The sequence below is a fragment of the Eulemur rufifrons genome, chromosome 16, assembly GCF_041146395.1.
Source record: "Eulemur rufifrons isolate Redbay chromosome 16, OSU_ERuf_1, whole genome shotgun sequence".
NCBI lineage: Eukaryota > Metazoa > Chordata > Mammalia > Primates > Lemuridae > Eulemur > Eulemur rufifrons.
In genome coordinates, this window is record NC_090998.1 from 6,990,446 (window position 1) to 7,003,090 (window position 12,645).

The following is a 12,645-nucleotide window of genomic DNA, read 5'->3' on the forward strand; positions in this document are numbered from 1 at the left end:
AACAAGAAGTGTCAAAGAAAAATGTCAGAGATACCAACTGTCAAACTTAGTACTTAAGGAAGTCAGACATTTCAAACTTAATAACCTTTAATGTGCCACTTACTTCAATATTCCCACCAACACGGGCCAACAGAGGAGGCAATGGCTTATCTTTATCATTCCGCAGGCCCTTACGACTGGGCCTGCGGGGAGCTGCAAGAAGAAAAAGATGAATGAGTGACACTGGTAGGGGTACTAAACAAAGCAATCTTTAGAAAACCAGCAGAAAAGCACAGCCCTCACCTTCTGAACGTTCATCAAAGTCTTCATCACCTTCCTCTGAAGCCACTGAGTAATCGGACTGGTTGTCGGACTGGTCGTCCTGCCAATCTGGAGGGAGAGAGGGCAGATGAGCGGGGCCCACTGCTCTAGTGGAACGGCCCATGGGTGGGGGGCGGGGCCGGCCACACACACCTCGGTCCTCCTGGGAGCCATCATTGTAGTTGACCTGTTTACGGATTCTTTTTCCTTTGCCCAGATTTCGGGCTAGATCTTCTTGCTGCTGCTCATAATGGTGCCGCAGCAATTTCTCCCAGTAGTCAGGATCCACACTTTCTTCCTGTTTTATGATTTCCCGTTCTACCTCCTCTTCCTCCTGGGACAGAGGGAGGACCAGGACTCAGGGGTGCTGAAGTCAGCACCACCAGCTACCCCTGGTCCTCACAGTTCCCACTCTGCTAGCTCCTTTCCATGGCTCTTAAATACTTGGTGTGCCTGCTTAGACCTAAGAACTCAGAAGAAATTTAACTGACAGGGCATGGCTCCTCATAATTATATATGGATTAGCAGTGAGCATAACTGAAGAAAAACATGGGATGGGGCTATTATCATAGCGAAGGATGAAGAGATAGGAAGCTTTCTTCTTTTTTTTAATTTTTCATAGAGATGGGTCTTGCTATGTTGCCCAGGCTGGTCTTGAACTGGCCTCAAGCAATCCTCCTGCCTCAGCCTCCCAAAGTGCTGGGATTACAGGTGAGAGCCACTGTGCCCAGCCAGGAAGCTTTCTTGTGTAACCCCTTGTACTGATGCACATACAGTTGGAAGATAGCAAAAACAAGGAAAGAGATGTTAGAGCTTTAGCAAGCCAGAATGAAGAAGCTTTTGAAATACTGCCAAAGATTTTCATGAGAGATAAAATGGAAGGGCCATAAGCCCTTCTATTCTTCATAAACTTCATAAAAGTTTAACAACAAAATAAACTTCATAAAAGCTTACCAACTGTCTGTAAGGAAAAAAAAATTATATATTATCCTCTTATGTCCCAATAATGTTTTTGCTCCTCTGAAAAGTCTTTAAGTTACATTTTTTTCAGACACTTCAGGACCACTGACTGATTCCAAATCCCTTATGTTAGAATTAAACTGCTGCTGATAGCATAATATCTTTAAGTTACATTTTTTTTAGACACTTCAGGACCACTGATTGATTCCAAATCCCTTATATCAGAATTAAACTACTGCTAATAGCATAATATCAGGAACAACCTAAATGCCCATCATTATGAAACTAATTAAATAAATTACAGTACAGTCAGCCCTCCATATCCATGGGTTCTATATTGGTGGGTTCAAGCAATTAAGGATCAAAAATATTCAGGAAAAAACAAAATTATGTTTGTATTGAACATGTACAGACTTTTTTGGTCATTATTCCCTAAATAATACAGTATAACAACTATTTACATAGCATTAGATTGTATTAGATATCATAAGTAACCTAGTGATGATTTAAAATACCCGGGAGGTTACAAACGGATATAAAAGGACACTGGAAACCAAGAAGGCAGCATAAGGGGAGTGACAAAAACTCACCTACTGGGTACAATGAACACTATTCTGGTGACGGGCGCACCAAAAGCCCTGACTTAAGCATTATACAAGGTATCCACGAAACAAAAACATTTGTACCCCCTTAATTTTTTTAAATAAAAATAAATAAAGTACATGGGAGGATGTGCATAGATTATATGCAAATATCATACTGCTTTATATGTGGGACTAGAGCATCCATGAATTTTGGTATCCATGGGAGGTCCTCTGCCACATAGATACCAAGAAATAACTCCACTTCCAAACAAGGATATGCTAAACAGCAAAAAAAAAAAAAAAAAAAAAAAAAAAGGTGGGCGGGCTCTTTATGTTCTGGCCTGGTCTGTATCTCCAAGACATATTAAGCAGACAAAAGCAAGGTAGAGAACATATGTATAATAAATTACTTTTGTGTTTAAAAGAAAAAGTGGTGTTTATGTGCACATATGCATATGTATACATAGATGTATACAAATGTATGTATAATTTCTACGCACATAAAATACTTTTGGAAAGATAGATAAGAAAATAAAAACATTACTTGTCCCCAGGAAGGGAACTAGGTTGTTAGAGGACAGAGGGAAAAAGAGATAACTTTGTATATTTTGAACCATGTAAATTACTATCTATTAAAAAATAAAACTTAAAAGTATAAAAGAAGTAAACAGCAGCTGAGGTCACTAATCAGCAAACAACGTATATACTTGTGTAGTAACCAGCAGAGATCATCCACTTAGCCCATGCTCACAGCCAATCACTTGTGTGTACACTCACTGTCAATGAAGGGACTGTGGAGCACCCCATCAGGAGGGCCGTATTTGATGAACTACTGGTCTGTAGACCTGTGTCAGATTTTTCAGCCAGATACACATAAACTGAAGTTAGTAGAACTACCTTCAAGAACCAAGATAATGGGAATGTATCAGAAAAACATCACAAGAGGATGGCTCTGAGTTGGAAGGATGAGAAAAGATGGCAAAGACCACCAGAACCTATGCCAATTCTAAGAACCCTGAGCTGAGGGAATTAAAGGGTACCAGAAGAGAAAACAAATTTCATTTTTCATTTCATGACCCTCTATATCATTTGGGGGACAAAACTATTAAAACAAGCCACACATTTCTGTTTTAATATTTTTTGTTTTTTTGCTATAAAAGCCAAGAAAAAGAAGGGAAGAGAAAAAAAGGAAATAGCTTTAAGCACAGGGAGATAGATTATCTAGGTATATATCTTATTACCTGCCTTTTCTGCAAAAAGATTTGAGGTAGCATTCAAAAATTTACTTGTAGGGTTAATAAAATAACATAAGAGAAAATTAGATTCTGGCAAAGAGCCAATACAATTGTGAGGATGGTATTTGGCTCTAAGTTTCCTAATGGCCAACGCAAAGGTGAGAATATTAATTAGTCATATGTTATAAGCTTTGTTTTCAAGGGAAGAGGTATATCAATTCATCAACATACTAATTTGCCTACAGACGTTTTCCTCTTGTCTCAAATATCATCTTGGTCTCAACTCTAATTTTCATACAAATCACCAAGCACAACTACCTCGGACTCATACTCACCCCCATTTCTTCTTCTCGCACCACATACTGGGCCACTTTGAATGAGCTCAAATATTCATTCATGCCTTGTAGTTCTGTGTCTTCAGTCTCATCCTGGTTACGGTCCAGTAGCCGTTCAATGGCCTTATCATCATAGTGGATAACGCTGCTATCTTCTCCCTCTTTGTTGTCTCCTCCTATAAAGAATCAGGGGCCCATACCCCCAAAGTCAGCTTCAGTGGCTGCAGTAAAAGAAGCAAGTCCCACAGGATCCTTGGTATCAAAGATTCTCCCTACCCTTCAGAGAGACCAAGCCCCATACCAAAACCTAAGTTCCTGACTAGCTCACCTCCATCTGTGGCTTCATCCTTGAACAGTTCCTCAGTGCCAAATTTGAGGATATCATCAAGCTCCTGTTTGGACATAGATCCAGTCTTGGAGCCCAGCCCAGGCCGCACCACTAGATGCGTCAGCATCATCTTCTTCTTTGCCACTTGTGTGATGCGCTCCTCCACTGACGCACGGGTCACAAACCGGTAGATCATCACCTTCTTATTCTGACCAATACGGTGAGCTCTACTAAAGGCCTGGAGTTGAGCAGGAAATAAAGCCAGAAACCATATTTTCCTGCTGCCATTCTTGCCTTGACTTCCACATACGAAGTTAAGCCAAGTGCAAGGCAAGAGCTTGTCTGCATATGAAACTTCCTTTTGTACCCTTGCCCGCAGATCACCCCCTATCATGTTATCCAAAATAGGACCATAGCTAACCCAAACTCTCTGGCTTACAATAAAGTAAGCAACATAAAAAGAATCTGTGGTTTCTCACTTAAACAACTAATTCCAGATGGTGGCGCCCTCATAGAAAACACTATGCATTTCCAGTAAGTTACCGTATCTAAGGCTGCTAGCCCTGCTCACCTGGATATCATTATGGGGGTTCCAGTCAGAGTCATAGATAATGACTGTGTCAGCAGTGGCCAGATTGATTCCAAGGCCCCCAGCTCGAGTGGAAAGCAAGAAGCAGAACTGCTGAGCCCCAGGTGCTAATAAAGGAATCAAAAACACCATTAGAAGTGTCTCCTGAATTCTAATTAATAAATATAAAATGAATGTTAGAAATACACAACCTCATTAGGCAAACACCACAGTAATAATTGTTGTAAGCAAGGTCCACCAATGGATATGAAAATCAGTGTAAAAGTTTAAGGAGAGACAGGATTATTAGCATAGTCTCAAATATCTCCCTCAAGATACTTATCAATCACACTGGGAAAAAGAATAACTTTACAGTGGAGAAACTCAGCAGTCACCACCTTAACCGAGTAATCAGGTAATCGCCTATAATGGGACATATGAACATCATGTCCATCCCCAACATGATGCACTGAAAAGGAGGCATCTTTTCCATGGCATTCTTTCCAAAATGTCTAATCTAATCCAGACAAAACACCAGACAAACCCAAACTCAGACATTATATAAAATAACTGGCCAGTACTAATCAAAGTATCCACATCATGAAAGAAAAGGAAAAAAATGAAGCTATGTCACAGAGAAGAGGAGGCACAATAAGTAAATGCAGTGTGGGATCTGGGATTAGATTCTGAAATAGAAAAAGGATGTTAAGGGAAAAACTAGTGACATTCAATTAAGCTAGCTCAGTTAATAGTACAATACCAGTGTTAATTTTCTGGTTTTGATAATTGTACTGCAGTTATTTAAGTTGTTATTATTAAGAGAAGCTGGGTGAACAGTATACATGAACTTTCTGTACTGTTTTACAACTTTTAAGTTCAAAATTACTTCAAAATAAAAAGTTTAAAAAGAAGTAGTGTCTACTAAGGCAGACAAGTCTGCCACTAACTTGCTATTTGAGCCTCAGCAAGTCCCGATCCCTCTCTCAGCCTCAAGATACAATGGAAGGGTTAGATAAAACGCTCTCTTCTTTCTAATAGAAAGAACAAAGACCCGAAAGAAAAAAAATGTAGGAATAGTCTAATACATTCTTCCAACTGAGACATTCAAAAGCTTTACTCTTTCTTATCAATTGACAAAACCCCAAAAGAATCATACAGAACAAAGAAATACACATGAAGAACAACTAATCAGTCCAAAGATACAAGTGAATGAGAATGCCTAAAACTAAACCACCCCTTCCCTCTTACCATTGAAGCGGTCAATGGCCTCTTGCCGCATGTTCCCAGTGATTCCACCGTCAATACGTTCATATTTATAACCTTCATGTTCCAAGAAATCCTCTAGCAGATCCAGCATCTTGGTCATCTGTAAAAGAGCACAGTTTAATCATGGAGGAATCAGATAATAATCCCTCCCTTTCCCTGTGTCACTGAGGGTTGTCTACTATTGTCCTGTACAGCTCCCAGCCCACAGGATACCTGGGAGAAGATGAGCACGCGATGCCCACCCTCCTTAAGGTTCTTGAGCATCTTCTGCAGCAGCAACAATTTCCCAGATGCTCTGATAAGGGCACTGCCATCATACATGCCATTAGGCATCTTAGGGGCTTCCTAAGGACAAATGCAAAGAAGAAAAAAATACTGAAAGACATCCCACATGAAGGAGCTCCAACCAGGAAGAAACAAGAGTGGGCACAACATACCATTGCAGCCACAGGGAAGAGGTATGGGTGGTTGCAGCACTTCTTAAGATCCATCACCACATTTAGCAGAGAGACCTGGTTGCCACCACCTCGAGCATTGAGTGCTTCAAAATTTCTAGTGAGGATGTACTTATAGTATTTCCTACGTGGGCAAGATGGAGAGATAGCTTTGACTCAAAAGTCTTTAAATGACTAATAATGCATCCCCAGTGCCTGAGATCTTTCTTCCAATATATCTCACTTTGGAGCTAAGGAAACCCAACAAGCATCACCACCACCCCCCATTATTTTAAATAAGAGAAGAAATAACTAAGTAAGAACTATGTGCTCTAGCTCCCTGGCATCAGGTTTCTTTAGGCCTTGCCTGCTCCTGTCACCAGATGCCTTGAAGCTGAGTCGGGGGAGCAGTAAGAAACACTCTGCAGACTGGCAGATGTCTAACAGTATTTGCAAAATGGTGTCAGTGCTTCTGTCCCTTTCAACTCACTTCTGCATAGGGCTCAATTCCACACGCACAATTAGTTCTGTCTTGGATGGCATATTCTTGAACACGTCTGCTTTGAGCCGCCGCAACATGTGAGGCCCCAACATGTCATGCAGTTTTTTAATCTGGTCCTCCTTGGCAATGTCAGCAAACTCTTCCAAAAAGCCTTCCAAATTGCTTCAGAAAGAAAAGGAAAAAGTTGGAGGGAGAAAGGAGAGCACAAAATAATTTAGGAAATGAGCAACAGAACCATGAGAAGCAGAATTATGAGTCAATTATGAATAAACACACACTTACTGGAACCTCTCGGGGGTGAGAAAGTTAAGCAGATGAAACAACTCTTCGAGATTGTTTTGTAATGGAGTCCCGGTCAGCAACAGCTTGTGCTGGAGTGAGTAACCATTCAAGACCCGGAAGAACTAGTGAAGCAGATGGAGAGGTGAAATTCAATGAAAAGAGGGCTCTAGTACATCTCTGCAAAATTTCAACCTGTTTCACTGCCCAATAGTTAAGCCTCCCACTGCCATCATCATCCTTTTAAAAAGCCCTGGCCACTAAGGGCCATCACACATAAGGAAGAAAGGCAGAGACCATTTTTCTCTTTCCTCTCCTCCTCACCTTAATGAGTAGGAGGTACTAGAAAACTAAAAGTGGGGACGATAACCTCCCTCCCTAACCCCTCACCTTAGACTGATTGTTCTTCAGCCGATGGGCTTCATCCACAATGAGGCAGGCCCAATCAATAGAACCCAAGATGGCCATGTCAATGGTGATCAACTCATAGGATGTCAGTAGCACATGGAATTTCACAGACGCCTCTTTCTGCACATGAAAGCAACGTGGTCACTACTGGTCAACTCCTCTGGTGTAAACACAACCAGGGGACTGATGGGGTTTTTCCTCTTTCAAGGGTTACTCTTTCATCTCACCCAGGGACCAGGTCACAGGAGGCAAACTAAGCCCAAAGCCCCAACCTGCTCTCGAGGGTGGCCTCCCCACCCTGAGATACCTTCATGCGGGAGGCCTTCTTGCCACCACGAATGGCATTGTCTTCAAAGGAGAATTCATTCTCCCGGATGATGGCACGGCTGTCCTTGTCACCCACATAGGTCACCACATACATATCTGGCGCCCACATTTCAAACTCCCGCTCCCAGTTGATGATGGTAGAAAGAGGGGCACTCACTAGGAAGGGGCCTTTGGAATGACCCTTTGCAGAAGAAGAGAAGAAGCAGAGTTGGGACTTAGGACCCCAGCACACTGCAACCCCAGCGTCCACCTCCTCCTGCTGCCCCTTCAAGCTGACGGAGGCCTGGCACCTGCCCTCTCCTTCCTCTATGCTAAACGTCCTGCCCACTTATTTCCAAGGTCCACCCTCACAGAGAGCTTAAAATCATATCTCTTCCATTAAGTCTTTCCATACTAATTCCACCCATACTTCTGCTTACCTCAACACTTAATTGTTCCCCAGGACTGAGGCTCTATGCACCCACACTGAATTCTACCCATGGTTCCACACCCTCCAATCTTTCGCTGTGTATATGTGTCTATCTTACTATCACTGAATAGTGTTCTTCAAAGTCAGAGACCAGTCTTCTCTTCCTTCTCTCTCCTCAGCATACACGAGAAGACTACAAACACAAAATACTCACACAAGAAACAGCCCCAGCTTGCCTTACCTCTTTGTAGAGAGAATAGAGGAAGACTGCCGTCTGTACAGTCTTCCCAAGGCCCATCTCATCAGCCAAAATGGTGTCGGTGCCCTGAGCCCAGGAGAAACGTAACCAATTCAAGCCCTCCATTTGATAGGGGTGCAGGGTTCCACCTGTGGCATCCAGGTACTCTGGCTGTCGCTCGTACTTCACCGTTGGCTGAAGGATGAAATAGGTAAGTCATGAGCTGGCAAGGAATTCCCTTCCTCCCACAGATGGCAACTGCCTCATCCTCATACATCCTCACTAGATCCTCCCTGGGAGAGCCACAAAAAATTCTGGTGAAAAAGATCCCCAATGGTTATTTCAATTTTCTATCTGATTTAGGATCCTGCAGGAAGCAGGGCAATTAACTATCAGGCAAACCTGATCACTGAGGAAAAAGACATCACAGACTCCCTAGCAATACAATAATTCTACTAGTCGGGATCCACCAGGTAAATAACTGTATGTCCCTCCTAGATTGCCTTTTTTAACTTTAATAACCCTCAAATCATACTGCACAAACAAAACCCAGAGGAACTACGCCATGAATTAAGGGTCAGAAGACCCAGATTCCCAATGTAAGTTTCATAAAATCATGGTTGTGTGACCTCTTCCCCTAGATAATACTTCCTGGATTATATAAAATACACCTCCTTTCTTTTCCTGATGATAAAAGGAGAAAGTAATCCCAATGCTTTCTGATTTCTAGAGATGTAGGGAAGTGGGGAAGTGGACATCATGAAGCATTTGCAGCTACAAAGGTATTATCTGCAGATCATTACTTAGCATGTCATCATTAGAGTACAGCAGACGAGATATATTGTCCTACCCAACAAACTGTACCCTCTCTTTTCTGCCCCAACTCACGTCAACTGTTGGAGTTTCAGGAGGCCTCTCCAACTTCCTCAACTTCACCTTCTTGAGTTTCTTGCCTGGTCGTCCTTCCTCACCCCTCATCAACTCCCTAAAGAAGAAAGACATCACACACCTGCCCAAGGTCCTTTTCAATAAGAAGTAACTCTAATCCTCACCCCAAATCACTCACCTGTGATTCCAATAGCTTTGTTTAAATAGGTCATAATCCTGTATCTCCACATCCTCACTCTCCCAAGATGCCTGATCATACGGTAAGTCCCGCCACTTGATCAAATAGTGGACATGGCCCTTCTTGTCCACGCTGCAAGGTCAAGGAGAGAAAACCCTTAGAGCCAGAAGGCAACCTTCCTCCCCTCCTAAGTTAGCCTTGCTCTCAAAAACCGATAATATAGGCCGGGCGCGGTGGCTCACGCCTGTAATCCTAGCACTCTGGGAGGCCGAGGCGGGTGGATTGCTCAAGGTCAGGAGTTCGAGACCAGCCTGAGCGAGACCCCGTCTCTACTAAAAATAGAAAGACATTATATGGACAACTAAAAATCTATATAGAAAAAATTAGCCGGGCATAGTGGCGCATGCCTGTAGTCCCAGCTACTCGGGAGGCTGAGGCAGTAGGATCGCTTAAGCCGAGGAGTCTGAGGTTGCTGTGAGCTAAGCTGACGCCACGGCACTCACTCTAGCCTGGGCAACAAAGTGAGACTCTGTCTCAACAAAAAAAAAAAAAAAACCGATAATAAAGTATGTTCCATACCAGATCTACAGGTATGTCACAGACCCCACATGTATTCAGAGCCTCTACTATACCAGTCTTTGGAGCAAAAATTATCTTTAATCTATACTTTCCTATAGCTTAAACACCAAGATTCAGTCAGTTAATGATAACACAGAGTATCTTGCAAGTATCAGTTACTGGTGGCATCTATTTTCCTAATCCCTTTAGCAGGACTCTGGTCTCCCATGGAGACACTGCCTACCTCCAGTGTGCCCAGCTAGTACCTGTGGTTCAGGATGCGATGAATCATCATCCACTCAGGTTTTATCCCATAGCGATAAAAGCGTTCCTCCATCTCTGCAAATTTAGGGTCCTTGTTCTTTCGCTTTCGGCTCTTCTCTTCATCACCACCAAAGTCACCAGAAGGTGGCTCATCCATGTCATTCTTCCGCTGATAGTTTCTGAACATCACCTGACAATGCAGCTCCAACTGTGAGCAGAAAGAGAAAATAAGCCACCAAGGAGTTGCGTTCACTCCTTTCTATCCAAAAGGCTGTTTTACCACCACTCTCTTCACTGGGGTCCCCGCATCTCCAGCCTATCCTAGACTTACCTGCAGTTCAGACACCCAGGAGCAGTGCCAGTAAGACATGCCTTGCCATTTCACAAAGAACTGCCGCTCTGGCCGCCCCTCCAAGGGCTTGGGGGAGGGAGTATTGGGATCAGCATCTGGAGGCCGAGGCACTGGTGTTGGAGATGGTGGCTGACCCCACTTCCAGATGAGGATCTTCTGCACTTTGCCCTTCAGAGCTGGACACTGAGGAAAAAAAGATGACCTAATCCCACATCATACCCAGGGGAGGAGATGGGACACCCCACAGCCTCAACTTCGTCAAAGGGATGATTAAAATCTCATTTCAAGTAAGATCTAATCCCAGGTCCCCTCTAGGAAGAGAATACAGGTTAAGGATCCCTTATCTGAAATGCTAGGGACCAGAAGTGTTTTGGCTGAGTTTCTTCTGTATTTCTGGACTTCATTCAGGATTTATACGGCACTATCACTCCTATCTGCTTAACAGAGCCAGTAGCTAGACTTTAACAATAACTCAGAACAAGCAGGCATAGAAAACCCACAGACCTAGAGCCCAGAATTCCTCTCTTGAGCAACTGAAAAGCAATAGTAAGTGGCCCTATTAAACATTCAAAGCTACTGAGCCCCCAAGGCAGGGTGTCAAGACAGGAACAGATGTTCTCAGCTAGAAGAACATTGCTCCAACCTTAGAGCTGGCAAGACATCAACTCCTCTGTTTGAAGTTAGTCCTATATTTTCCCAGGACAAAGGTATCCTAAAAATATTAGGTTGGTACAAAAGTAACTGCAGTTTCAGACTATGAATTTTATCTCAAACACATCTTTATTAATCAAAATAGGAACGATTACAATCAACATATTTTTGCCAACGAGAAATAAGTTTGTTTATTCCTATAGCGTAAAAATCCATGCTTTGAGATTTGACAAACTCTTGGAAAGCATTTTCTGCATCCTGCTGGTTGTGGAACCATCTTCCCTGCAAAAAGTTGTCCAGATGCTTGAAGAAGTGGTAGTGGGTTGGCGAGAGGACAGGTGAATATGGCGGATGAGGCAAAACTCTGTAGCCGATTTTGTTCAACACTTGAAGTGTTGGTTGTGCAACGTGACCTCAGGCGTTGTTGGGCTTTGTTGGGCATTGTCATGGAGAAGAATTGGGCCCTTTCTGTTGACCAATGACGGCTACAGGCATTGCAGTTTTGGTGCATCTCATTGATTTGCTAAGCATACTTCTCAGACATAACGGTTTCACTGGGATTCAGAAAGCTGTAGTGGATCAGACTGGCAGCAGATCACCAAACAGTGACCATGATCTTTTTTTGGTGCAAGTTTGGCTTTGGGAAGTGCTTTGGAGCTTCTTGGTCCAACCACTGACCTGGTCATTGCCAGTTGTCGTATAAAATCCACTTTTCATCGCATGTCACAATCTGATCGAGAAATGGTTCATTGTTGCATGCAATAAAAGAAGACACTGCAAAACAATTCTTTTGATTTTCAGTCAGCTCGTGAGGCACCCACTTCTCCAGCTTTTTCACCTTTCCAATTTGCTTCAAATGCCAAATGACTGTAGAACGATCAACGTTGAGTTCTTCGGCAACTTCTTGCATAGCTGTAAGAGGATCAGCTTCGATGACTGCTCTCAATTGGTCATTGTCAACTTCCGATGGCTGGCCACTGCGCCCCTCAATTTTAAGGCTCTTGTCTCCTTTGCAAAACTTGTTCAGCCACCACTGCCCTATACGTTCATTAGCAGTTCCTGGGCCAAATGCGTTGTTGATGTTGCGAGTTGCTGCTTTACAACCCATTTTGAACTCGAATAAGAAAATCGCTCGAGGCCGGGCGCGGTGGCTCACGCCTGTAATCCTAGCACTCTGGGAGGCCGAGGTGGGCGGATCGTTTGAGCTCAGGAGTTCGAGACCAGCCTGAGCAAGAGCGAGACCCCATCTCTACTAAAAATAGAAAGAAATTATATGGACACCTAAAAATATATATAGAAAAAATTAGCCGGGCATGGTGGCGCATGCCTGTAGTCCCAGCTACTCGGGAGGCTGAGACAGGAGGATCCCTTGAGCTCAGGAGTTTGAGGTTGCTGTGAGCTAGGCTGACGCCACGGCACTCACTCTAGCCTGGGCAACAGAGTGAGACTCTGTCTCAAAAAAAAAAAAAAAGAAAATCGCTCGAATTTGCTTTTTGTCTAACATCATTTTCATAGTCTAAAATAAATATCAAATGAACGGCAAGTAATATAAGTCATCAGCAAAAAAAACATAAAGTGAGA

The 12,645-nt window shown here is 43.1% G+C and overlaps 1 protein-coding gene across 2 annotated transcripts in view; it reads right to left on the minus strand.

Moving 5' to 3' along the window:
* CHD4 (chromodomain helicase DNA binding protein 4) overlaps positions 1-12,645 on the minus strand; it is a 32,133-nt gene that overhangs the window by 11,458 nt on the left and 8,030 nt on the right. For both annotated transcript variants that reach the window (XM_069491082.1, XM_069491081.1), the window contains exons 11-28: positions 10,393-10,596; positions 10,064-10,269; positions 9,240-9,371; positions 9,062-9,158; positions 8,177-8,368; positions 7,507-7,707; positions 7,182-7,319; positions 6,795-6,916; positions 6,501-6,674; positions 6,014-6,155; positions 5,790-5,921; positions 5,559-5,676; positions 4,314-4,438; positions 3,743-3,980; positions 3,415-3,590; positions 454-634; positions 283-369; positions 104-192 (exon numbers count right to left, since the gene is read on the minus strand). In XM_069491082.1, the coding sequence (XP_069347183.1) occupies positions 104-192; positions 283-369; positions 454-634; positions 3,415-3,590; positions 3,743-3,980; positions 4,314-4,438; positions 5,559-5,676; positions 5,790-5,921; positions 6,014-6,155; positions 6,501-6,674; positions 6,795-6,916; positions 7,182-7,319; positions 7,507-7,707; positions 8,177-8,368; positions 9,062-9,158; positions 9,240-9,371; positions 10,064-10,269; positions 10,393-10,596 (2,754 nt within the window). The remainder of the gene's footprint in view (positions 1-103; positions 193-282; positions 370-453; positions 635-3,414; positions 3,591-3,742; positions 3,981-4,313; positions 4,439-5,558; positions 5,677-5,789; positions 5,922-6,013; positions 6,156-6,500; positions 6,675-6,794; positions 6,917-7,181; positions 7,320-7,506; positions 7,708-8,176; positions 8,369-9,061; positions 9,159-9,239; positions 9,372-10,063; positions 10,270-10,392; positions 10,597-12,645) is intronic.